The sequence below is a fragment of the Aulonocara stuartgranti genome (genome assembly GCF_965226115.1).
Source record: "Aulonocara stuartgranti genome assembly, chromosome: 15".
Taxonomy (NCBI): Eukaryota; Metazoa; Chordata; class Actinopteri; order Cichliformes; family Cichlidae; genus Aulonocara; species Aulonocara stuartgranti.
Genome location: NC_138951.1, coordinates 12,936,628 through 12,962,500, shown reverse-complemented (window position 1 = coordinate 12,962,500; position 25,873 = coordinate 12,936,628). Strand labels below are relative to the sequence as shown.

The 25,873-nt window shown below is 40.1% G+C and overlaps 1 protein-coding gene across 5 annotated transcripts in view; it reads right to left on the bottom strand.

Moving 5' to 3' along the window:
- The window catches only part of fndc1 (fibronectin type III domain containing 1), a 41,656-nt gene that overhangs the window by 1,462 nt on the left and 14,321 nt on the right, over positions 1-25,873 (bottom strand). For 4 of the 5 annotated variants that reach the window (XM_082504630.1, XM_082504631.1, XM_082504633.1 and 1 more), the window contains 17 exons: positions 25,720-25,818; positions 25,413-25,530; positions 25,086-25,273; positions 24,393-24,500; positions 23,874-24,062; positions 20,491-23,154; positions 20,262-20,377; positions 17,419-17,530; positions 15,975-16,316; positions 15,173-15,247; positions 14,055-14,213; positions 8,516-8,752; positions 5,511-5,619; positions 2,257-2,336; positions 1,933-1,962; positions 1,275-1,436; positions 579-701 (listed from right to left, as the gene is read on the bottom strand). In XM_082504630.1, the coding sequence (XP_082360756.1) occupies positions 579-701; positions 1,275-1,436; positions 1,933-1,962; positions 2,257-2,336; positions 5,511-5,619; positions 8,516-8,752; positions 14,055-14,213; positions 15,173-15,247; positions 15,975-16,316; positions 17,419-17,530; positions 20,262-20,377; positions 20,491-23,154; positions 23,874-24,062; positions 24,393-24,500; positions 25,086-25,273; positions 25,413-25,530; positions 25,720-25,818 (4,911 nt within the window). The remainder of the gene's footprint in view (positions 1-578; positions 702-1,274; positions 1,437-1,932; positions 1,963-2,256; positions 2,337-5,510; positions 5,620-8,515; positions 8,753-14,054; positions 14,214-15,172; positions 15,248-15,974; positions 16,317-17,418; positions 17,531-20,261; positions 20,378-20,490; positions 23,155-23,873; positions 24,063-24,392; positions 24,501-25,085; positions 25,274-25,412; positions 25,531-25,719; positions 25,819-25,873) is intronic. The other variant, XM_082504634.1, reaches the window with a different exon arrangement.

The window sequence follows — 25,873 nt, the reverse complement described above, 5'->3', positions numbered from 1 at the left end:
GTGGGTTTGATACACATCTGTGTGGTTGCTCAGCACCACATCTCTCTCTCTCTTTCTCTCTCTCTCTTTCTCACACACACACACACACACACACACACACACACACACACACACACACACACACACACACCACACTCCTAATCGTACATTCGCCTGATGCCACAATGCTAAAATGCCTGGCATATAAGAAAATACCCTTAGAAGATTGCATACTTACCATAAATATAGTCAACTGCTTATATGGAGCAAGTTTTAAGCATTTTCATGGTGTACCAAAATGACCCGAAACTAATAACTACCAGCAATTCATGACTTTAATCTAAGAACTTATGGTTTAATTAGAAAAATTGGGGTAATGAAAAGCATGTGAAATTTGGGCTAAAACACAACACAAAAATCACTTTAACGAGCATTCATGCAAACAACATTCTGCATCTTTATATGTTGCATGGGTATAAATCAACCAGCTGGCCCTTTACAGAGCCAGAAAGGCAGACGGCATAGAAACAAATGATAAGTAAGGGCTAACAGTGCAGGCTGCAAATTTAAAACAATATGCACAGTCTGTTTTTATTTACCTTGTGCTGTGGGCAGATTATTTGACAAGTAGGCTGGGCCTGTCCTTCCATCCCTGTAGGAGTCCACAAACTGGCAGTGGTCCTCTCCCTGGCCAAATGTATCTCCTATACTGTAAAATGGGTCTGTGGGTAAAAGGGAGAGGTATCTTTATTATAACATTTCCCATTGCTATGGTGGGAGGCAATTCATAATAAATCTTGCCAAATGGTGTAATAATAATGGCAGAGCCAGGCAAACTATAGAAGCGTTTTACCTGAATAGAGCACTTTTCTTTCAGACCTGTTTCTGAAAACAGAATGAGAGGCAGAGCCCTCAGCTTTAAGGCTCCTCTTTTTTGGAACCAGGTCCCAGTTTGGGAGAAAGAAACATTCTCTACTTTTGAGATTAGGTTTAAACTTTCCTTTTGGACCAGGCTCATGAAGGGCCTGGCAGGTTTCTTTCTTCTGTTAAAAGGGAGGTTTTCCTTCCCACTGTCATCTTTCTTATAGCAGGTAAGCAGGTAGCCAAAAAGAAAAGGTTTAGCAAAGAACAGTAATTACCAATTATAACTCCAGGTCTGTGGCTATGTGCTTTGCATCCTAATAGCCTTTATCATTGGTTGTGTGATCACACTTTAGTCGGTGGTGACTGCCACACCTCTTCCTCCATAGAAACAGTCTTTATTTCAGATTTTTAAGCATCAGAAATATATTTACCTCTTAGACTGTCTCCCATGAAGATCTTGTATCGTAGGGAATTGCACAGAACCACACCCACAAACTTCCTGTACCATGTCCGCTTGACATATTGGCTGCCCTTACAGCTGCTGTGGACTGGGTTGAACTTGAAAGAAAAGGGAATCCAGATTGGCTCGCCTCCTGATTGCATTAAGGAATAGAGGAAGAAGAGCATTAAGTTGCATTTCTACCTAAAATGTTCTTTGATATTTTTACCTTTTGGTTTCTTTTTTTTTATATGTCAAGTGTTATATTATTCAGGAATTCATCAAGTGATGAATATATGTTTTGCCTACACACAGAAGCATTTAAATGTTTTACTTATCATCATTATTGCCTTTTAACCAAGTCAAAATATCATTGTTATGAAAAATCACTTGTGGCCAGATCACTCCTGGGGTCATATTGTTATAAACATAAATACAAAGGATAACAATAGACAAACGCAACTGTCACACACTAGAAAATAGTGAACACAATATCCAGTTAATTATCACAGAAGTTCAACATTAGCTATGTTACTATTATAAGGAAAGCTTTGGAAGAGAAAATCCATCCTAAATTACTGTAACTTTTCATTATTTTTCAGTATAACTTGTCTCTAAGTTGGAAATGTGTTGTTAGTGTGCAGACCTACCAGGTGGTCTTTCAATGAGGAGAGGGTCATCTGAAAAAACAAAAAAGAAAGTAAACACCAGGGGCGAAAAAGACTGCATATCAAGTTTAATGCATTCACCTGATGATGGGAAAGAAAAACCAATAGACCGTGTAATGCAGTGTACATGTGCAAGTCGGCTTCTCTTCAAGGGCGACTCTCTGTGTGAATATTGTGCGCTGAATATAACCGCGAGAATTATTCTTCTATTTTTGTACAGTAAGGAAAGAAAATGTAGAGTCAGTCTGAACTTTAATCATTAGGGTATCTCAAAGTTTACAGTTGCAGGTGATGACAGAATACAACCTGATTCAGTAACATAGGAGAGCGTTTCGCTGAATGGTCCCACACCAAACACATTCTTCGCTTGCACCCTGAAGTAGTACCTGAATGACAACAGAGCACAAAGTATAGCTTTAATAAAAGTTTTAGCATTTAACGTGCCACTCCACCTGTTTGTTGTTACTGGTTAAAAATAGGAAAATGATAACGATCGCAGCAGATCACTTGACATTCTTTAAGATTTAAGAGTAGCCCGATTTATGCTTGTATGAATCCAAAGTGAGCGCAGCACAATAAAAAGGCTCTCACGTTCAAGGGAAAAAGAGAGCAGGACTGAGGTGAGGCAAAAGGGATTGTTGAGAGGAAAAAGACACATCTATAAAAGCAAAGGTTAACAGCTGAGAGGAAAGTAGAAGAATGAATGACAACAAAAAGGAAGGATGTGGAAAAGTAAAGAAAGCGAGAGAGACTCTAATCAAAAGAGAAATTTGTCACCCAAAAGCGTTACTAGATGCTTTCTTGCCAGAGTGCAAAACAAAGCCAAACAGTGATCTCATTTCATCTCCAGGTGGTTGAGGAATTATAAAGTCCTGTCACATTTGAAAAAAAAACAGCAGTGACAACACTGAGAGACTGCAAATTTTTCCACTGTGCATGATGTGTGCGCGTGAGCTTTCGTATACTGTGCAAGGTCACACACAGTAAGTTCATCATCTGTCAATTTCAAGTCTAAAAACTTTCAACACATACAGCCATGAAGCCTGGATCCAATCACCACGGCCATATGAAGAGGCTCACCAAATTATGTCACGGGAGAGGGAGAGAAGAAAGCAATGCAGCTATAGAGAGATGACGTCATGGAAGAAGAAAGACGAGAAGAAATCTGAGTGGGTAGGAAAAAAAGGACATTGTGAAAATAAATACAGTATCAAGGACCAAAGTTGCTTGCTATTTGAAACTTTCAATGCAGAGATCTTCATTCAAAAAGAAATTCTATGTGGCAACTGCACATGTTGTACCTTTTCAAGCCAAATCTGGCCTGGCCTCATAATATGCTTTTCATAATAAATGACAGCTGAACCACAAGATGAACCCACAAAAGCCAATTTTAAACTGTTTCAAAAATATTCACATATGTAAGAAATTCACAACCAATTTGTATTCTGTAAACTTCTCTTACATACAGCAGGAGAAATAGATGCTTAGAAAACCAGAAGTAGGGAAATTAGAAAATTGTCAATTTCTATGCATAAAAAGGCTTTAAATGAATTACTACATGTTGTTAAATGGTTGCAGATTTCCATTTTTACAAGTTCAGGTATTCATTAGCTATTTAGAGTGAAAACTGCTAGACTTTTGTTTGACGAAAGCCAGTTTTACATTTAAAAAAACCTTATATACAATGGAAGTAGAATATATATGTTATGTATGCACTATATGGCAATACTTTAAAACAAAGCACACTATTAAGGGTTAGTAAGGTATTAGGAAATACTCAAGTCATCCTTTATAAAGCATTACTTCTCTGTAATATGTCATTTATAAACACAGACATAAAAGGTTCTTGCTAAATAAGCTCATATAAAGGGACTAATGTCAGCATTTTATATTTTACAAATGATGGATTCACCACTTTTAAGTATTACATCAAGTAAAAAATAGCTTTTTAGGAGCTGTAATGGTTTATGAAATAATTTAAAAAGTCTTAGTAATTAACAGAGTACATAGATATACATTTATACATGTAATGATTAAGATATCAGTTATTTGTGAGAATGTTAATTGAGGTTTTATAAATACTTATCTAATATTGTAATTCATGGTCTATTAAAGGAGTTACGAGTTTTTCTAAAGTGAACCTATTTATGCCTTACAAAGCTATTATAAATGACACAACAGGAAGAGCACAAAGCAATACGCAACATAGAAATATTTATTGTAAAATTCATGCATAACCCATCTGAGGTCTTCACTAATAACTTATTAATGCTTGTGTAGTTATTATAAAGTATTACCCACCACATGACTCACTGATAGAAAGAGGGAAACTTGTGGATGCAAAAAAAAGGATAAGTTTCACTTATATGCAGTTATGCTGTTAGTCAATGCAATACAAATTTGCTCAGTAGTTCTGGAAACCATGAAGGAGCCTCCAGCATGGGAAATGCCAACACTATCCCATAAACCATTCCGTGATCCTGGATATAAACTGGTTGGCGGGAATAAAAACCCTTTGCATACTTTTGGAAAGCTTTTTGTGTTCATCTGTTTTTTTGACAGTTCACAAACCTAAAAAGACTCTTGCTTTAGACTGTGCAATATACTATATAAAAGCCTTTAGTGTCCATTAATAGCATTCATTTGAACTATGCATGGTTCACACATGTTGTTTTTGCTAAAGGATATAAAGTAGTTTCACTTTTGTGTCTTCTTGCACTTGCCAGTACTTAATCACTATATTTATTGAGAACTGCTGAAGATTATCTGGATGGCCTAAATGCACCAACTGACTAAATAACACATAAACTTTGTGTATCGATTTCGAAAAAATTAATCTATTTTTAAATTACTGCAACTAGGTATAAGTTACTGCACCATTTAGAGTATCGTAAATTCTTTTAGCAGAAACCCCTAAAAGCACAGGTGAACAACAAAGGAATCCAAGACTCTCTTTCTGTCTTGGGTTCATGTTTCCATGCATTTATTTTGACAGCCATGACCCATGTCTCGTAACACACGGCTGTGGAAACATGCTCTAATAACTGAAACAGACTGAGATGGCTGTATCTCTGTGCAAGTGTCAGATAATATGTGCTGTATTTATGTTCCGCTGAATTTTCTCGGGTCTCATCTGAGTTTTACTGCACGTCACAAAAAAAGATTCATATCTGTTTCTTAACCAAACTGCTGGTTTTCCACTTTAAAGACTTTTCCTGCCACTACTGCATAAAATGTACATGCTTTGAATAATATAAAACTAATTTGATCACAGTCAGCCATGTTCCAAACAAAACAAAACAAAAACATCTACATGCAATCACACAGAACACACAGGCAACATGCATATTTGGTCACGCAGAGGTCAAGGTAAAAGATTCATGCAGCTAAGCAAGTCTTTGTTTGTAAAATAAGCTTCTTTTGTTTTTATGACTCCCACATGGGAGATGATCTTGTACACTGCTCCAGCTGGAAAGTATTTTGGATGTTCACACATTGTACGTGCAAATGCATCTAGAGAACATTAACATACTGTAAACATACACAATAAAATATGTTACCTAGAGTTGGGCTTGAGATTTTCCACAGCCAGGTGTGTCCCAGTGGCAGCTTTAGAGGACCACCTATTGTTGAGGATGTCATCGTATGAGGCACTCTGGACCATGTAGCCTGCAGAGAATAACACAAAATTAATTGCAGGTCTCCTTAGTCATTAAAATGAAAATCTCTAAAGCAGATGTAGAATTTTTATGTTTATATCAATTTGAGGGTCAGCATAACAGGAAACGTTTGATATCTTGAGAAATAGACCTACATCCTTTTTGTTTTCTTTTTTTGGCCACCAGAATTTGGTTACCATAGCACAGCACAAAGACTGAAACATATGGAAAGAGCCAACCTGACACAGTTCAAAACCAAGGTGTAAAAATAAGGGCCATATACCAGAAGTTCTTGGCAGCGTGCAATAAGTTCCTCAAGTCTCCACTGGCAGCCCAGCCAACCTTGCGGTGATGAGGTTAAGCCTCCTAGTGGCTGGTGGCAGCTTCATATTTACAGTTCATGTCAAACTATTCCTTTGTGGGAGTAGGTGGTCTCAAACACTATAAAGAAAATCTGCAGTTCTGCATTTTCTGTTGCTCATACCGACTGTCTTCCAGCCTGCCTTCCTCTCTGTCTGCTTTCTTCTTCTTCTCAGACACACAGACAAATCCTCAGAATCCGGTGAATACCTGAGGTCACACAGCCCTCGATCGCTCACTTTAAAACTATGGAGACCAGTTCAGCTGCACGTCAAACTACCGACTGTTTCTATTGGACTTTTGAGCAGGACTTTCTGTTTTTACTGGCGCTGGACCAACACAGCTGGCTGCTGACAGATGAGAGGGGAAATACTAGCTACTTTGTTTTTCTTCTGTTGAGTTTTTATTCCTCATTCCTTTTGCATAGTTAAATCGAGGTTTGATAGAGTAGTATCCTTGCTTTTGCTGTCTGTCTGTGTAATCTATAGAGGGCAATTTCTCCTACTATGGGTATAAATTGTGTCTCTTGAAGGTAGTTCTTTAAGCCAAAAGCAACAATTAAAGTATTCAGTGAATAAAGTGTATGTTTTGTCTAAAGCCTTCAAAGAAAATGCCCTCAATGCATCAGAGTAAATGGAACCAGAAGTTGGGTACAGGTGAAAACTCACAAAACCAGATGCTAACAGCTGTTTCCATGCAATAGTTATTAAAAAAAGCCATGACCCGCAAGTCGTAATGCATGGTTGTGCAAACACCCCCTAATTACAAAAACAGTCCTTTGTGATTAGCTCTGGATGTGTGAACTAATCCCGCATATATATATGCCAGTTAATGTATATTGTATATCTAGAGTAATATATAGTAGCCTAGACCATTAGGAAAGGAAAGGAAAGGAAACACAGGAAATTGTGACAACAATGGAGGTCAACAAAATACTAAAGAAGAAACTACATCAGATTTTGTGCACATGGAAAATCCTTCTTATTGCGATCGATTCTTCCTTTTTTTCATTTCTATAATAAGATTTGTGGGCAAGAAAAAAGTAGATATCTGAAGTTATTATTTAGGACAGTTTAAATGGGAGAAATAGTAATCACTGATGCCAAAAAAGCACAGACAGATAAGGCACAAAAGTCTAATAAAACTTTAAGTAACCAAGAACAGTGGGTAAGAATCCAAGGAAAGAAAAGACTAGTGACAGCACAGACCTATCTGTTATACACATCAGATGATGAACCTGTGCACTGCATGACCATGAGTCTGTGGTTGCCTGCCAAAGAAAACATACTGCTTCTCTTGCTGGCCAGATTGCTACCTCTGATAGCGCATACAGAAGGCCGTTATCTCCACTCTCCTCTCTTTTCCCTTTTTCCATGTGTCAATTTCAAGGTCAGATGAATTCTGGTTTTCTCTGAGAAGCGGTGGGAGTTTAGGAACACTATTCCAAGTGTTCTACGCCGTCTGCGCTTTCACAATTTATTCCCAATAAGCTGCTGGACTGAGTTCTAAAATGTGAGTCTGGAGGGAGGCTGATAACATGTTCAAGGTATCTGGTGAACCACAACAGATGAGAATATGATGAAACAGACTATGTATTAAACAGGTGTGGATGTCACAGAAAAATGTAAACACAGCAATACTTTGCTGGAATTTGACTGATTTGATTGATCTAATTAGTGGTCCGGGTAGTTTTTGTTGTCAAAAACAGCTGTATTCACAGTGTGCTCTAATCTGCCACACAATCAAACTCTGGAGTGCACCACAGCTCCGGTTGTTGTTGTTGAAAGTTCTCCCATCAGATGCCTCAATACTGAACAGTAGAAGTCCTCACTAAAATTCTCACTTTGGGGGACAAACTGTCAAACAAAATCAACAGCAAGCTCCTGGTCTGTCTCTTCAGCTGACTTTTCAACTGCTTAAAAGTACTTGGTCATCACGGGCGATGATCTTGCGCACAAAACTGAGGTCAGTTTAAAAGTGAAGAGCTTATGTGTGATTTCTGCACACATTGAACGATCTGCCGGAAAATGTTTCAACTGCACTGAAACCTATTGAGACGTGACGACCTTTAGGGTAACATTGACCAAATTTAAATCAGCTACAGCTTTCCTGTTTTCAAAGCTTTAGTTTCATTTCATTTCTTTAGTAACATTTTATAATAACGCTCAAATAATGTAATCACATGCAGTGCAAAGGTGAATTTAAAACACAGACACTGGTCTTTACTTTTGTCATTCAATACATTTAAACATATTTATGACTGTCATTAACACTGCATTTTGTTAGTTCGTTAGTAGTAAGTTGGGAGATTTGTTCACAATAAAAATTTTAGAACTTGCTGAATTTTCAAACAAATATCTCATAGTTAGGTTTTTCCCATGTGGCCCCCACGGGGGTCCCCTCTGCTCCACCACGTTTAATTTAAAAAAAAAAAAAAAACGTGGAAATGTCTCTGATAAAATATGTATAAAAGCCAACAAAACAAAACTACCGATGCATAGTCACTGTAAAATAACAGAACCATCTTGATTAATGACATTTCTTACCTGACACCATATCATCCTTGAGAGGGCGGGCCCAGTCTAGGATGATAAAGGAGTGGCAGCCTTCCATAGCGACCACAGTGAAGTTATGAGGCTTGTTTTTGGGAGGCTGGTTGTGATTGGTTGCCAGGCTGTCATTTTTCATTAAGTTTTCCAGGATGTCAACCTGAAGGTACTCCAGAGCCTCTGTTAAAGAGCAAGGTGCTCCCGGGTCCTTCTGGATGTAGTTTACGTATGGAGCTGATGGAAAGAATAAATGTAGGATTAGGTTACTTATTTTAATAACATAAATTTGAGGAAGATATCTTCTTAATATAGAAAATTTGGGAAAAAAAACATATAACGTTGGTAATTTTTAAAATATTTATTGTAAATGCACACAATAAAAGACATGACAAGATTCTAGTACTTTTTCTGGTTACCCAATTTTGATTTATTATTTTCCCTCTACAAATGCGGTGAAAACTATAATTCTCTTTTCTGAGTTGTAATAAGGAAGTCAGATTCTAGCCACATGCTCATCTGACTGTCCCTTCCCTGTCCTTTCCATTTAAAATTTTACTTGTTTTCAGTGATTCTGGAAAGGAGAGCTGAACCTACAGCTGTGAATACTTCAAGTATCACAAAATTCCTAGTCAAACTGGGATTTGGAGGGAACCACTGAAGTCTGGCCTCGCTCCCACCTCCCCAGATGACTGGCCCTCTTTGAATGCCGAAAGTCTAGCACATGTCAGTATCAACTCATCAACCCTCAGACAGTTAAACTGCGTGGGTTTCGGCTGGTAAAGCCTTCGATATGTGGTCATATGGCTTTTGTTCTCTGCATTCATACGCTGAAATACATCATCTGCCACCGCAGTGAGCAGATTTATGTGCCTATAGGGTGCTTGTAAGGCTGTGTCCACATGTCTAGGATCTGTGGAGGCCCGTGCTTGTGGATGATCCAAATGTTTTACTTTCCTCATGTGTTCATTTTTCACTGCTTAAAGCCCTTCCCTACAGAGACACACTATCTTCTTCTGCTTGTTAAAAAACCCCAAAAAACCCCCAAACAAATCCAAAATCACACAGGCAAAAACTGGCGTGTGTAAGTCTGATGTGTATCAAAAGTCACTGGGAAACAGTATGAGGAAAGTTCATATAATGTCAGCTGTAATATTAGTCTAGTAAGGCATAAATTTGCATTCTAATAGTCCAAATATCCTGATGCTCATTTTCTTGCCCAATGCGGCAAATTCCATCCATCTGGAAGTAAGTCCAACGCATATTCACACAACTGCTGAAAATGATTAGTTAATACTTTTTGTCCCATGTCTGCTTTTGCCAGATTAATGCAAAACAAACCAAGCATGGGCAAGGACAGGAAGGGGAAGTCAATGTTGGATGGTTGATGAAACGCATATCAGTAAACTGGCAGGCTGCTAAAGAGGACCTAAGATATATTAAACTAATAAATAGGAAAGAGGAAGTCTCCACATTGAGCCAAAAGACTCTTCCTTCTCTGCTGAGGTCAGCAGCCTTAACTTTTATGATTTCCATTTTGGACTCAGGAAAGTAATAGCTTTCAGATGGCTATGTGAGGTGTGTAGTCGCAGGACAGTCGTCGTGTACCGAGAGAGAAGCTGTGCTATCGTTTCACTGTGGCTTGACATGACTGATAAAAACACAGCAATAAATCTCTCCCTTCACAATGCTTCTTGAAAAGATCATTCTAAATGATAATGACATGTTGCATTAAATCTGTCAGTAAGTTAAAGTAAAGCTTTTATTTATGTCTTATATAGAAGCTAATTGTGCTCTGAGCTCATTCACAAGCAGAATAGATAAACCTTGACTCTCATTGGCCACAGTGACTACAAAACTTTTACAACAGCTTCATGCTGCCACAACTCTACTTTAAAGGTGCACTCCCAGTATTTTTTCCACAAAGTCAATAGACGCGCCATGAGGAAAACTACAAACTCAGTCTTTACAAACTCTTGTACAACATCTTCTGTTGCTCTGCAGATGTTTAGGCGTATCTGGAGTCCACAGCGAAGCAGAAATCCTTTTTGACACGAAGGAACTGATGCTTTTGTAGTTTGAATATTGCAATAATTTTGACTATCATTAGTCATCCTACTTAACAGCTCTCACTTTATGAAGTCTGTCTTGCACTAATTACAGAACAGTCTGTTTTCAAACTCTCCGTATGTTCACCATGAAAACATCCACAGTTAAAAGAAGTTATTGATCATGTTCTTGAAATGCTGTAATTTATTTTTAAAGCCTGTGGCTAGAGTCTACATGCTATTACAAAAAGGCACCTATTAAAAGGACCTTTAACATTACGTAGTGTTTGGAATAGTAACATAGATGTTGCTTTTATTTCTGTTGAGAGAACATTTCAGTCTGTTTGTGAAACCATATGAGGTGACGGGGTATGAGAGGCCAAAGAAAGCACGCAAGAACAGTTAAAAGACAGTAGGGGCCATAGTTAAGGATGAAGTCTAAAGACCCTGAATAAAATGTCCTTCCTGAACGTAGTTATTATGATCCAATTAAGGTGTGGTTGTATATTTTCTTTTTTGTGGCACGTTGTCAACGTGCAACCTGAGAAGGTCGTGCATTTATTTATTGATACGAAAACCAAAATCAAGGTCCAAAATGTATTACTCCTCTACAAAATAAAACAGAGCTCCGGTTATTATTTACAGCAGGGTAAGACCTCCATCCATATGAATAAGAAATTGAGCTGTCTCTTGACTAAACTCACAGTAACCCAAATAAAGATATACTCACAGCTAATTGGAGGAAGTGGGAGAAAAAGAGAGTGCAGTGTAAATGCTTGTTTAACTAAAGGGTATATCATGCATATAGAAATCTGTAATATTAAACTTAAAATATGGGAGAAGCTAAAGTAATTTAAGTCTTTGAACTAACATATTATGTCTATATTTTAGTGTAGTGAGTGGAAATCTGCGCCAAAACATCCTGTTTTGCTCCTAAGGTGTAATGTAGACTGATCAAGCAGTTTAGGAGTCTGAATGCTCAGAAAGCTCCCGGCCCAGACGGTGTGTCTCCTGCCACCCTCAGACACTGTGCAAACGAGCTGGCCCCAGTGTTTTCTGGCATCTTCAACTCCTCACTGCAGGCATGTCATGTGCCTGCCTGCTTCAAGTCCTCCACCATAATCCCTGTCCCCAAGAAACCTAGGATCACTGGACTAAATGACTACAGACCCGTGGCTCTGACATCTGTGGTCATGAAGTCATTTGAGCGCCTAGTTCTCTCCCATCTCAAGACCCTCACGGCCCCCCTCCTGGACCCCCTGCAGTTTGCATATAGAGCCAACAGGTCTGTAGACGACGCCATCAACATGGCCCTACACTTCATCCTGCAGCATCTGGACTCCCCAGGAACCTACGCCAGGATCCTGTTTGTGGACTTCAGCTCTGCCTTCAACACCATCCTTCCAGACCATCTCCGAGGCAAGCTTTCCCAGATGAATGTGCCTGACCCCATCTGCCGGTGGATCACTGACTTCCTGACGGACAGGAAGCAGCATGTGAGGCTGGGAAAGAATGTCTCGGACTCCCGGACCATCAGCACCGGCTCCCCTCAGGGCTGTGTTCTTTCTCCTCTGCTCTTCTCCCTGTACACCAACTGCTGCACCTCCACCCACCAGTCTGTCAAGCTAATCAAGTTCGCAGATGACACCACCGTCATTGGGCTCATCTCGGACGGGGACGAGTCTGCCTACAGGAGGGAGGTTGAACGTCTGGTGTCTTGGTGCAGCCACAACAACCTGGTGCTGAATGCCCAGAAGACAGTGGAGATTATTGTGGACTTCAGGAAGCACACAGCCCCACTCCCCCCCATCATCCTGACTGACACCCCCATCACCTCTGTGGACTCATTCCGCTTCCTGGGTACCACCATCACCCAGGACCTGAAGTGGGAGCCCACCATCACCTCCGTCATCAAGAAAGCCCAGCAGAGGATGTACTTCCTGAGGCAGCTGAAGAAATTCAACCTGCCAACACGGACGATGATGCAGTTCTACACTGCAATCATCGAGTCCATCCTCACCTCCTCCATCACCATGTGGTACGCTGGAGCCACTATCAGGGACAAACAGAGACTGCAGCGTGTTGTGCGCTCTGCTGAGAAGGTGATTGGCTGCAGACTCCCATCTCTGCAGGACCTGTACACCTCCAGGACACTGCGGCGTGCAGCCCGGATCTCAGCTGACCCTTCTCACCCTGGACACAGTCTGTTTGACCTGCTCCCCTCAGGCAGGAGGCTCCGGTCCATTCGCACCAGAACCTCTCGCCACAAGAACAGTTTCTTCCCCTCTGCTGTTGGACACATGAACAATAACCACATGACTGTCCCCGCCACTAACACATGACCCTACGCTGTGTCACTGCATCATTTCATGTTTGGCACTGATCACCACCTGCACTCATGTATATATCTTTCTACGTAGCACTCATAATTCTTATTCTCATGTATATATCTCATGTATATCTCATGCACACATCTTTCTTTCTACATAGCACTTTAATTCTTATTGTCTGCACTGAAGCACCGCAGCAATTTCCTAATGTTGTAAACCTCAACATCTGGCAATAAACCCATTCTGATTCTGATTCTGATTCTGATTCTGATCAACAGATGTTCACTAATGATTCTGAGACTGATCCAGCAGAATGGTCACTAAAAATGGAAACCATGAAGCTTTTGGCTGCAAACTCTAGTTCAGTACATAAAGATTTTTTGTTATATGTAGATTTATACTATTGGACAAAAGTACTGCCACCTATAGGAGCCTATAGTGGCATCCTATTACAGCACATCACTTGATTTGAGTTTGTTAGAACAACCTATTTTTTCACAAATGTTTGTAAAGGGAGACTGCATGACCCTGTACTTTACACATCTGTTGTAACAGGACTGGCAACACACAAATTCAAAGATTAAGACAATACTTTTGCCTATATATTGTATTTTTATATATTTTCTGTGGCCACTTGGAGCACCAGAAAACAGTTGTAAACATGGTGCTGACAAACCATTACCTACTTAAACATCTCATGTTTCTGGAGAAATATCAGTCAAATATTCAGTCTCATCATAGCGCTGTTTTGAGTCTATGCTAACTCCTAAAACACCTGGTTTTAAAATAGAAATACAGGCTTCCAAATGCCTCCTTATGTTATCTAATTATCTACTTTATCTCTGTTCTTTAGTAATGAGCAGGTCTGTGGAGGTTTTTTTTCTTTTTGATGATAAGAACTGTTATAGCTGTGGCTCTGCAAATTCCAACGACCTGAAAAACATGACCTGAACGACACTATGAAGTGTCCAGTTTCAGTCTCATCACACTGTGTGATCCTTCCTCATAAAAGCAGTCATATCACTCACTTTTTTCTTTTTACATTGTAGTAATATTTGCCATTGAAGAGTGGCATGTTGTGAAACTGCATAGATCGCATTAAGGCACGAGTATGTACAAGCATGGATTTGTAAGAAGATATACAAAAAAGACTTTAAGTACCTGTGAACCTCTTCTTCCCACTCAGGTCAAACTCGTTTGAAGGGCCTTTGTTGATGGGTCTGATGTGCACCTTTGGCATCGTGATCTCTGTGGTGGTGGTGGTGGTGGTAGTAGTGGTGGTGGTGGTTGGTGGCGGGGTGGTCTGGACAACAAGCTCATCTAGCAAAAGCACATGTGTCAGTGAGGTTTTGATCCAAATAGATTTATGTTATTTATATCCTAGTTTAATAATCTGCTGCTGTGTTTCATTAATCCTTTGTAAGAGTTGCCATGATCTGTGTAATGAGAATGTCAGATTTAATTAATTGAGGGCAGATGTGTGACCCAACACCCAAAGCTGTACTTTTGCTACCCATATTTTCCATGTGGGAAGTAGAGGAGGGGGATGGGGGTGGGGGGGTGGGGGGGGAGAGAGACTTGAAGACAACAACTGTTTCAAAAGTCTCCAAAGCAAACCAATGTGGCGGGATTCAGTGGGCTTCTTCTTCTTTCATCACATATTTTTTTCCTGCGCTGCACCAGTGGACCTTAGCATTACATCATGGTCCACACACATGCAACCAGCTATGAGGCACGGCAGGGAAATGCTAAGAAAATACTGCAACACTTACTGTGACCTTTGTAGCAAACCTAAGAATAAAAGCAAATGTCACATGCAACTGATTCCTTTAGATCTCAAAATTTACTGTAATAAAATAAGAAAGTGCAACTGCTAACAGCAACCAACCTCTGCAGCTCGAGCTTGAGTTCAGCTATTACATTACAAAAGAATGTTAAAACATTGAATGCAATGCAAGTGCATTGCATTCTCTTCAGCAAGTCAGTTTACATGCAGTGTGTATCCAGGAAGAAAAGTGATTAAATACAGCGTGTAATGGAAAATATCCTAAATCCAAGCAATGAACCGTGACCAAAACAAGCAAAATGAGAAACAAAGAAGGACACAGCAAGGAAAAGGGAAGAGATGGGAATAGCCTGCAAACAGATGCACTGACAAATAAACAGACAATAAACAAACAGTGCAGCGTAACAGACAACAAACAGTGAGCATACAGTGCAGTTTAGTTGGTCCCAGCCCAGTGGCGCTATGATGGTCCGAAGCCAAACTCAGCCAATACCTTTCTTAAGAACTAAAGCATCAGGCACCCTGGTCATTGTAAGCATGAAGTCCATTTCCATTCCTGAGGAGTCCTCTGTCAGAGAAGTAGAACAAGCTATAGCATCAATATCACATGACTGCAGACACATTTCGAAGTGCATTTTATTTTAGCTTATAATGTAAGACAAATACGTATTATTATTATTGCTGTAACATTGTATCTGCAAATTTGATCGTCTAGTATAGTGTTGTTGGTATAGCTTGAATATTTTCAAATTACTCTGTATGCATCTATATAATTTACTTTTTTGTGTTTATGCATTTGTCTAAGTCTGTTTCTTTGATTTTGTTTGTGTAATAACATTAATGCAATGCACAACTGATGGTTTCATAGTGTGTTTAAACCAGCAGGATTCTGGCTATAGTTAGCCTCCAGATGTCCATGTGGTTTCTGTAGTCTCACATATAGACACTCACAGGCACTTATACATCCAGACACACAAACTGACCCGATCACACGTTTATATACACATTTAAAGGGTTATAGTGGGATCTGTGGCTGCAAACGGGAAGCACTGTTGGCCTTGGGCTAGATGGTCATGACAAATAATACAACTGAGAGATTTAGTGAAGTCATAGTTTTTTATGTGAACATTCTGGCTCTGAACTTGACTTCAGCTCTGTGGAAAAGCTATTAAGTAAACAATAGTGTACGTAGGTGAACTGGAGTATATTCTACTATTCCTGCTGTACATATTTCTGTTTTGATGAGCATTTTATGACAATGTCTGCAGCATATGAATTTTCAGTTAAAAACATACCTTCTGGATAGCAGTCCAAGATTCCATCTGAGTCCAGAATGGGATAACCATATTCATCTGTTTTGGAAAAGGTCCTAGGTGGACAGGTTGGGTATGGAAATCCAGTGGTAAACTCCTCTGTGGTCCAGTCAGTGGTGGTGGGTTCAGGTGTGGTAGTAGGAGCCATGGTGGTAGTAGTGGTGGTGGTGGTGGAGGTCCTGGGGCGAGGCCGATCCAATCCAAGTACACGTTTCCCTCCAACCATGAGGACCTTGTCTTTTGGATTGATCACAGGTTGACTATCTCTCCCATGGCCAAACAGCGCAATACCGTCCTGGCTTACCAGAGGACTACCCATGTGATCTGGCGATGTGTGATTGGGTAGAAATGAAGCTGAATATTAATGCCTGTGTCTTCAATACAAACCAGATTTGCACTAAAATGCATAAAGGTGCAAAATACCAGAGTTTCTTTTGTAACGCAAAAAAAAAGATTAAGCTTGTGATAACTGTGAAATATTAAAAAATAGCAGGTGTGAAAGAATGCTTTTCTACAGCTGTTTTGTTTTTAACCTGCATCCAGACAGCTGACAATGGTCAAAGTTTCTAAAGCACTTTCAGCTGATATTTCATTAAGCAGTCAAGTCCACAACAATACAGCTCTTGTAGTTCTGCCTCTGCAATAATAATACCAATAAATAAACAAACAAATAAATAATAATCTGACAGATGCATCTCTGACTGTAGACCTCAACATTGGTACGCCTGCCTGATTAAAAGTGTTTTTGACATAGTTACATGCCAAATAATTTATGATCCGTTAAGTACTCTCCTTTATTTGGATACTCCTATAACCCTATACTCTATTGCTTATAACTGTTGTCTCTTGTGGCTTTATATTTAAAATTACAGAGAAAAACTCTAAAATACAAAATCAACTTTGGATGAACTTCAGACATTATGTTTGCTTCATTTGTCATGTCATACTGTACATGACAGGCCTCATCTGGTTATGAAACTTCTTGTCAGTCAGTTGAGCTGATAAAATAGGGGGCTGTGTATAAAACTGGCTATAATTCCTGAAATCTGCACCAAAACATCCTGTTTTGCTCCTAAGGTGTAATGTAGACTGATCAACAGATGTTCACTAATGATTCTGAGACTGATCCAGCAGAATGGTCACTAAAAATGGAAACCATGAAGCTTTAGGCTGCAAACTCTAGTTCAGTACATAAAGATTTTATGATTTTATTATTGCAAAATATTTATGAAGCCCAAAGGATTAAACCTGGAAGACTGTAATGCAATCGCATCTTGATTGTTTGATTTAAAATTCACTGTGGCAGTGTACAGAGGCAAACATACAAAAGTTGTGTCTGTATCTAGCCAATAATGGACTCACTGCACTTTTTAAATACATTATCCAAGCTGTAGATGTTAAGATAAAAATGGCTGAAGTATTTCACCAAAAATAGTGCGTCCATCCTCTCCGAGGACCACTCTTTTGGGTTTGCCCTGGGAGTCCTGGAGAACTCTTCCATCCCCGTTCATAAGTATCCCCTGCTCCAAATCTACCACCTAAAGAAAGAAACATGTTTGCAAAATTGATGGAGCCTCATGTGAGGAGTACGCTTCATCCTGACTGTGATGCTTAGGAAAGTCATAGTCCTATTCAAAACGGGTTCTCATAAACATAGACATACAGTAAACAGTTTAAGTGGGAACATCTGACTTGTGGAATTTTGAAGACTTTTTAAAGAGGTGAATAACTTTCCACATTTGTTACTTTGAAAGACAGCTTTTTGAACAATTAGCTCTGTTACTTTTTTTTCTGAGAGTAAAACTAATATCAGCCGAAGTACAAAGTACAAAGGTGACGAATTCTAACCACAGACACAGCTTATGTTACATCTCATCTCACTTCTGAACAACAAACATATTGTACTTTCATTGTTCAGTCCCAGAACATTTTGCGTAAATGGGTGGGTAAACTCCTCGAGTCTAACCACCACTCTGTTTCCAGTTTTTAGTCTAAATTAATAGCTTTATTTTTTATTTTTAACAAAAATATAGTCCCAGTCAAAAGAAAAATGGCAAAAAAAATCATATTTTGCATGGTTGGATCTTAACAAGGTTTCAAGTAGAGCTTCAAGATGCAACAAGAAGAAATGGGAGTGAGACAAAACATTTTTTTAAAGCATGCAATTTATTGAAAACAATAAACTAAAACTGACACATTTTCTGTCAGGTAGGGTCTCTCGGAGCGCATCCTCACTGCTGAGGTGGGATGTCTTCAAAGGCCTTGTCTTCTTGAACGCCACAGAACTGATCATTTGAACTTTGCAAGAGAGCACCAAACATAGGACATTGAAAGGTCAAAGAAAGTTTTAACCTCTGATGAGAAAAAAATGTAACCTTGATGGTCCTGTTGGTTTCCAACATTACTGGCACAACAAGCAGATCCCACCTGAGATGTTTTCTATACGCCACAGTGGAGGGGGTGCCATAATGGTCTGGGGTGCTTTTTCCTTCAGTGGAACAACAGAGCTTCAGAAGGTGCAGGGGCGTCAAACAGCTGCTGACTATGTCCAGATGTTGCAGAGAGCACTCCTCATGACTGAGGGCCCTTGTCTGTGTGGTAATGACTGGGTTTTTCAACAGGACAACGCTACAGTACACAATGCCCGCAGGACAAGGGAATTCTTCCAGGAGAATTCACTCTTTTGGACCATCCTGCATGTCCCCCTGATCTAAATCCAATTAAGAACCTTTAGGGATGGATGGCAAGGGAAGTTTACAAAAAAGGACAACCGTTCCAGACAGTAGATGCCTTTCGTGCATCCGTCTTTACCACTTTGAGAAATGTTCCCACTCACCTCATGGAAACCCTTGCATCAAGCATGCTGCAACAAATTTTTGAAGTGATCAACAATAACGGTGGAGCTACTCATTCCTGAGTTCATGTATGGAACTTGGATTTCTGTTTTGGGGGGGGGGTTACGTGTTTTGTGGAGGTGTGGTCTTAAACTTTTGATCAGCTCTAAAACAGTTGGTTTCATTTTATTTTATTGTTCTCAATAAATTGCACGCACAAAAAATGTTTAGTCTCACTCCCATTTCTTCTTGTTGCAGGTCAGAGCTCTACTTGGAATCTTGTTAAGATCAAACCATGCAAAATGTGATTTTTTGCCATTTTTCAAGTGATCTTAAACTTTTGATCGGGCCACAGGGAAGTTGCAGAATGGCCTCTGGTGGACAAACAAGTCAAGACTCATTACTAAGGCTATTGATGACTAATCGATTAAATGTTTGAAAGTCGCTGCCCTTGCTAGTCAGCACCAGAAATACTAGTCGGTTGCATGCAATATTCTTATTTTATTAATTTCGGTAATGGCAGTTACTGGCTGAAAGAATTTACAGCACTAACTGATGGCTACACCCCACCCTCCCACTCTCTCCATAAACAGAAGTTGTTAATGATTGACATTGAGATGTAGATCTCCTATATTTTGATGTAAAAAAATAAATATAACCAACCAATGTGTAACCACAGGCTGCACCAACATGTGGATGCTCCCACTTAAGAAACCAGAGCTTCTGCTACAAGCAGCACTAACATTAGTCATACTAATCTGACACTGTGTGCATGTGCTACCCAATATAAAGTGCTGAACATTTCAACAGTACTTATTGTATAACATTATTTGATTAGCAAGGAACGTAATAGTTGTCTATTTAAAGTATGCTCAGTTTCAAATGTTATCTGAGGCCTTTTTTGTGTCTTTTAGACTAGTTGACTAGTCTGATTTTTTTCCCTCCATCAAATGGCTATCAAATTAGCCTCTAGGAACATCACTACTTAAAACCTTCATAGGTAAAATGTGTTTCTTCTTAACTCTTTACTTTTTACATTTTTATTTGTTGACTGTTATAAATTAAGCTTTTGTGTAAGTTTAATAAGGAGGATTTGTATTCACTCAGTTGTCTGGTTTCCCCAAGTGTTTGGCTGCTATTCTATTCATTACATGCTGACTTCATTGCTGTAGTCCAATCATCTTTCATCCTGCCTCCTTCAAACCAATCAGCCTCCATTCTTAATACCATGATCATCTTTCATTCTACCTTGCAGACTCAGAGTCTAATCACCAAATAGCATAAGTGAATTCTGTATATCAATAAATTATGTTCAGTTCCTTCTGATGATCTGTCCTGGTCTCTAAACTGTAACAATAAGTATCATATTGGACATACTTCAGCTCAAAGAGTCAGGAACAGGTAAAACTAAGGTTAGTGTATTAAATATAGTTACCCATTTTGTTCCATCTGGTCCAGTGATAAACCTTTGACCAGTGGCCTTGCTGGCTCCGTGAGAGGAAGAGGACTCTTTATCATCTGTTGCTGTCAGATTGGGTCGTCCATTTTTACCTGACAGGTACAGAACATAAGCAGAGGCATGATGTTATAAAATTATTTAAAACATTTGTGAGTTAAACTGACGTCAAAAACTTCACATAATTGCATATAGGAATTAACGTTACCATTTCCATTGCTAGGTTTGATTCCTCTGCCATTATTTTGTTTCCCTCTGATGGAATAGCGAGGCCTACTCCCATTGTTCCTAAAGCTATCTCGAGATGAAGATGAGGATGATGAGGTTAATGTAGAGTGGGAGTTGCCTCCAATCAATCCCCCTGTCCTTGTCACCGTAGTGTCACTGCTAATGTCACTCTCTGAGGTCAGTACTGGTTGGGGTAAATTTGAGGAAGAAGCTGAATCAGATGATGATGAGGTAGAGTCAGATGTTGAAGAGCCCAGTCTAGAGTTTTGTGCTGGTTGTACTCTTAGGGGAAGCCTAGACCCACCAAACTGCCTGTTTGGTAAGAGAGGAGAGCGTACCCTTCCATTCACCCCTACACCAGGTCGACGATTAGTTAGAGGGACTCCAGAGGAAGTGCCAGGTCTGGTCCTGGATGAACTTTCTCCTGTATCCACACTTGCATTGTCTTCTGCATTTTTATCAGACTCTGCTGGCTTCTCTTGAGCTTCTATAGGATCGGCAACTTTATCATTTTCCCCATTCTTCTCACTGAGATAATCCTCATTGCTATGTTTGTCATTTGTAAGTTCTCTATGGCTTGGCTCACCGGAGTCTCTGTGCCCACTTAAGGAGTGATGATGATGATCAGGACTTGAAGAGATGGATGGTGAAGAGGAAGATGATGAAGATGAGGTAGCTGGGTTTCTAGTGCCGCCAGAGCCTACATTTTGATTGATCAGTGATGGCTTAACCGAACTGGCTCCAAAACCATTCTTTAGTGAGTCACGAGTAGAAGAAGCACTTGGATCTTCACTGGTTTCCTGTACTGAGGGCACTCCAGCAGCACCTGTAGCCCCTGAGACCCTGGTAGTTGTCCCCCTCAAAACCGGTCTGCCAGCCCCAACAGAAGATGACATCCTGGTCAAAGGAACTCTACTATCCTGTCTTGGAGATGCTATCCTTGCACTTGAAATGACTTTTCCTGGGTAACGACTAGCTAGCCAAGGGTATCTTTCAGCAAATGAAGGCCTGACTCTGGTACCTGCGGAAACTGGGGGTTTTTCTTTAGTTCCTTCATCTTTTTCCTTGTCCTTCTTCATTGGCTTCTCTGTCGGTTGTGTTCTAGTAGTTAAAGCAGAGTCCTCAACTTTAGTTAATTCTCTTTCTGTGTTTTTGTAGTTAGTGTCATCATTTCCTTCCACATTTGATGTGTCTCCCTCAGATGATGTGTGAGAACTCTGTGAGTTGTGTGTGTCATGTGATCTTGCAGAACTGTGAGATTCTCTTTGTGAAGTTCTTTGAGATAATCCTGATGTATTTGCAGTGGAAGGGTGGTTCGCATTTCTTTGTGAAGTGGATGGATTTGTCACTTGCAAAGATGTCGAGCCATGAGACCTAGATTCTAAAGTAGAACGTGACTTGTCAGAATTATGGGACTCCAAGACATCTTCACCATTGGAAGTCCCTCCTGATTTTGACTTTGATGTTGATGGATTGAGAGTGCTTGACTTTTCGTGGTTTTGAGTGTTTTCCGGTAAAGTGGCCTGTGACGTTGCTGAACTATGTATGCTTGAAGTTACTTGACTCTGAGTTCTTCTTGGAGAACTCGACTGTGAGATGACAGCAGGTTTGTAACCATTCAACATTCGGGTAGAATTCCCTCTTAACAAGCTCCCAGGGTATCTTCGGCCTAAACCATATCTAGAACCAAAACCAGTGCCACTGGCGCGTCCTGCTGAAGTGGAACCTCTACCTACAGGTGTAACGTGTGTCTGCTGTGAACTGTTCACTTTTGCAAGTGATGTGGAGGGTTTTGCATGTGTTATGCTAGACTTTTCAAAGGTGTTTTTCAACTCTGGATATGTGAGAGCTACATAGTCCTTTCTGCTTGCTGTAGATTCTTGTGAGGGAGAGGACAGTGAGGTCGTAGAAGGGGATGATGAGGAAGATGAGGAGGAATCCAAAGAGGTAGAAGAAGAAGTGGAGGTGGGGGAATTAGAATTAGAAGAAGAAGATGATGAAGCAGAAGAGGATGATGATGATGATGAAGCAGAAGAAGAAGAAGAAGATGCGGAAGATGAGGATGAAGATGAATCAGTGGATGCATCCTTGGATCCTGCTTTTTGATGGACCCTAATCTTAAATGGCCTTCTTCTTGGTGGATTAAGTCGATTAAATGCAGGTTTAGTTGGAGAAGGTGTTAAAACTTTGAGGGAGGGGGTTTTAGTAGTCAGAGGCTCTTCATCATATTCATCTTCATCCTCAGTTTCAGGGGAAACATCATTATCTTTAGGCTCTGGTACAAATTCCATTGTTGTAGTCTCTTCTACTGGACGTGGTGTTGTGGGTACTTTGTTTTCCTTTTCCTCTTCCTCTTCCTGTTCCTCATCATTCTTAGCCCTTCTTCTGTTAGAGCCTCTGTTTCCTGCTCTCCTGATTGACCCCCTGACGGAAGAGAAGATGCTGTGATAGGAACGTGTCTGGGAAAGTGGACGAAAACGCCTGTTGACAGGTGCAGCAGGGAGTGGCTGCTTTTGTATGGTTGGTATTTCTGGCACTTCTGTTGACTGGATGTCATCATGGTCGGTATCTTGTTTGGAAGGCGTGTGGCCAGTCCTGCGGCTGTCCTTGCTTTTTGAAAATGCTGAGGCAGCACTGCTGCCTGCTAGGAGACAAAAAATAACAATGACAATGAAAATTTAGAATGTGCAAGTCTCAAGCTCAAATGCACACATATGCCTAATAGCTCAATCACAACAGGAGGAAAAAGGACAGCAACGTCCTTGCAACTAGGAACTAGGCGGTACATCTTTTTTTGCTTTCAGCAAATGATTGCATGAAATTGCAAGATACCCAGAGGTCAACCATATTCAACTGCCTAGTGGAAGGCAACCTGTTACCCAAAAAGCACAATCTGACTTGGACCAGTTGGAAGACAGATTGGCAAATGTTTGGAAATAACTGCTGAAAACTGGTTGCATTCTGGTTATATCCCTATAACAAAAGCCTGGTTATCAAGTGCCTACAAAATTTTAATTTAAATCAGTTAAATTGAGAGTCCTGCAGCAACTATATTACTATTTGTGGAAATTTTTTGGTATTTATGTTTTAAATCTATAAGGTTCTGGCTGGACTATGGCCATAAGTAGTTATGTAAATTTCTGATTATTGTGAAATTCTGTGTATTCAGACAGCAACAGATTTGCAACAGATGGCAAAAGGGTAGACAAGGTTGTTTTGAAGACAGCAACTGACTGTAAGTGGTCACAGACCTGGTCCCCATCTTTGAAGCAACAACTCCAAAGTTGCTGTGCCACATGTGGCATAGTCTCCAAGGATTGTTTTCCCCAGTGACTATATAATTACATTATCAAATATGCTTACTTCCTGGCATGGCGACACTGAAGGTCTTGCTCTGTGGTCCTTGTCCCTTCCTATTGGTGGCCTTAATGGTGAAAATATAACGGTCTCCAGGTGTGAGGTTATCTATGGTGGCTGTCGTGGTGCTTCCATGGTACTTCACGCTTTTTGTTTCAAAAGGCTTCATGGCAGGGACATAAGTCAAGATGAACTCTGTTTGAAAGAGAAGTTTGGAAAGGTAGTGAGATCATTCAAGAGAAAATACTGATGCTATTTCAACATGTCTGGAAAGCATTAGCTGGCTTTCTTTATTTGTTCCAACAGTGACAGTAAACTCACAGCAAAGATTAGCCCTGTGACATCAGCATGCTGCACTTTGTTTTGTAGGACACATCCATAAACAATGCAAATATTGTCACTGGGTGAAAGATCCGTGGCCAACATAGAACACCAACGTAGGTGGAGTAATCATGGCACGAAAATGAATAATTGTTATGTTTTGCCATCATGATAATAACAATAGTTTCATTATAATGGTCTGACCTTTTATTCTCCCATTGGGCTCTTCAGGTGGATCCCATGTTGCTACAACAGCAGTCCCTTTTCCTCTTAATGGCTTGACCTCAAAGTTCTCAGGTGGCCCAGATGGTGCTTGTGAAAGTGAAGAGTAAAAGTGAATGGAAAGACAGGATGGAAAACAAGTAGCATAGGCAACAGAAAGTATAAAGGGTGAGGAAATTGCTGCTTAAAGCATGTAAAAACAGTAAGGATATTTGTGCCAGAAGGCTACAACTGAGGAAAATATTGCTGCCATACACTGTCAGATCGTGCCCCCTGAGATTGTGTATGACGGAGACCTAAACTGTGAGCCAGGCAGTAAATGTTGACATTCCAATGAACTGCAGCTCAGGAGCTGAAACGTGGTATAAAAGCTTCAATAATGGGAGCGCAGCAGCCAAACCTAGGCTGATATATCAAAAAGGAATAATAGGCAGCGAATGTGAAGAGATGTGGTATGAGGAAAGAAGCTTAAAAGGGTTGTGCAAGAATGAATTGCCTTTTGTATTTTTAAAAAAAAAAAAAAAAATCATTTCTGTTTTCATTTTATTAAAAAAAAGTCAGTGGTTTTGGCTCTTTATAACCCTTCACTTCTTTCACACAGTTACAGACTCCTACTGCATCATACACTATGAGATATCATGTAAGTAATTCTCAGCAAACAGAGTCAACACATACCTGACTCTGGAGTCCTCTGAAAGACTGAGTCGCTCCACTTGCTGTGATTTTCTTCCTGAGAGATTCTGACAGAGAACTCATACATGCTGTCAGCAGACAGGGTGTCTATCAAAATTCTCCTTTGCGTGCTCTCCTTGTACTCCCAGCGTGCTGACTCACCCTTCTCCCTGTACCTAACTGTGTATGATCTGAGTTAAGAATAAAAAGAAAATGAAGAAAATGCCTTATTCCATTGAGAAAGATTAGACTTCAGTTTTATTTTTTCTCTACTTGTCATCATTTTTCTTTTTTCCCCCCCTTGTTAACTGACACTTTAACAGGGCCCACCTGGATGCCCCAGGGGCAACTTTCTCCATCTCGACAGCAGGGTCAACCCACGAAATGAGAACTGATTTAGGAGACATGACCCTGACACTGATGTCCTGGGCCTCATGTTCAGGTGGAGCTAGACAACACACAAAGAGATAAAAACCCAAATGTCTGGATCCAAACGAATATTAAAGTCACTGGATATACATCATCCCCTGACTTCTTCTAAACTTTGGCAAGGTAGTTTTGCAGAATTTTTGCAGATTTTCTATATCTACTATGAAAAAAAGACATACAGAATGATTCTCTATAAACCTGCAGGTACCTGGTGTGGTTGTTTTGGTTGTGACTGGTCTGTTGGCAGGTTTGCTCTGACCCTGGGCCTTCTGTGCCTGCAGTGACACCACATGAACGGACTCAGACGCTATGAATAAAAAAGGGATACCAGGCACGGCCAGGGTTTACACTCTGGAAACTAA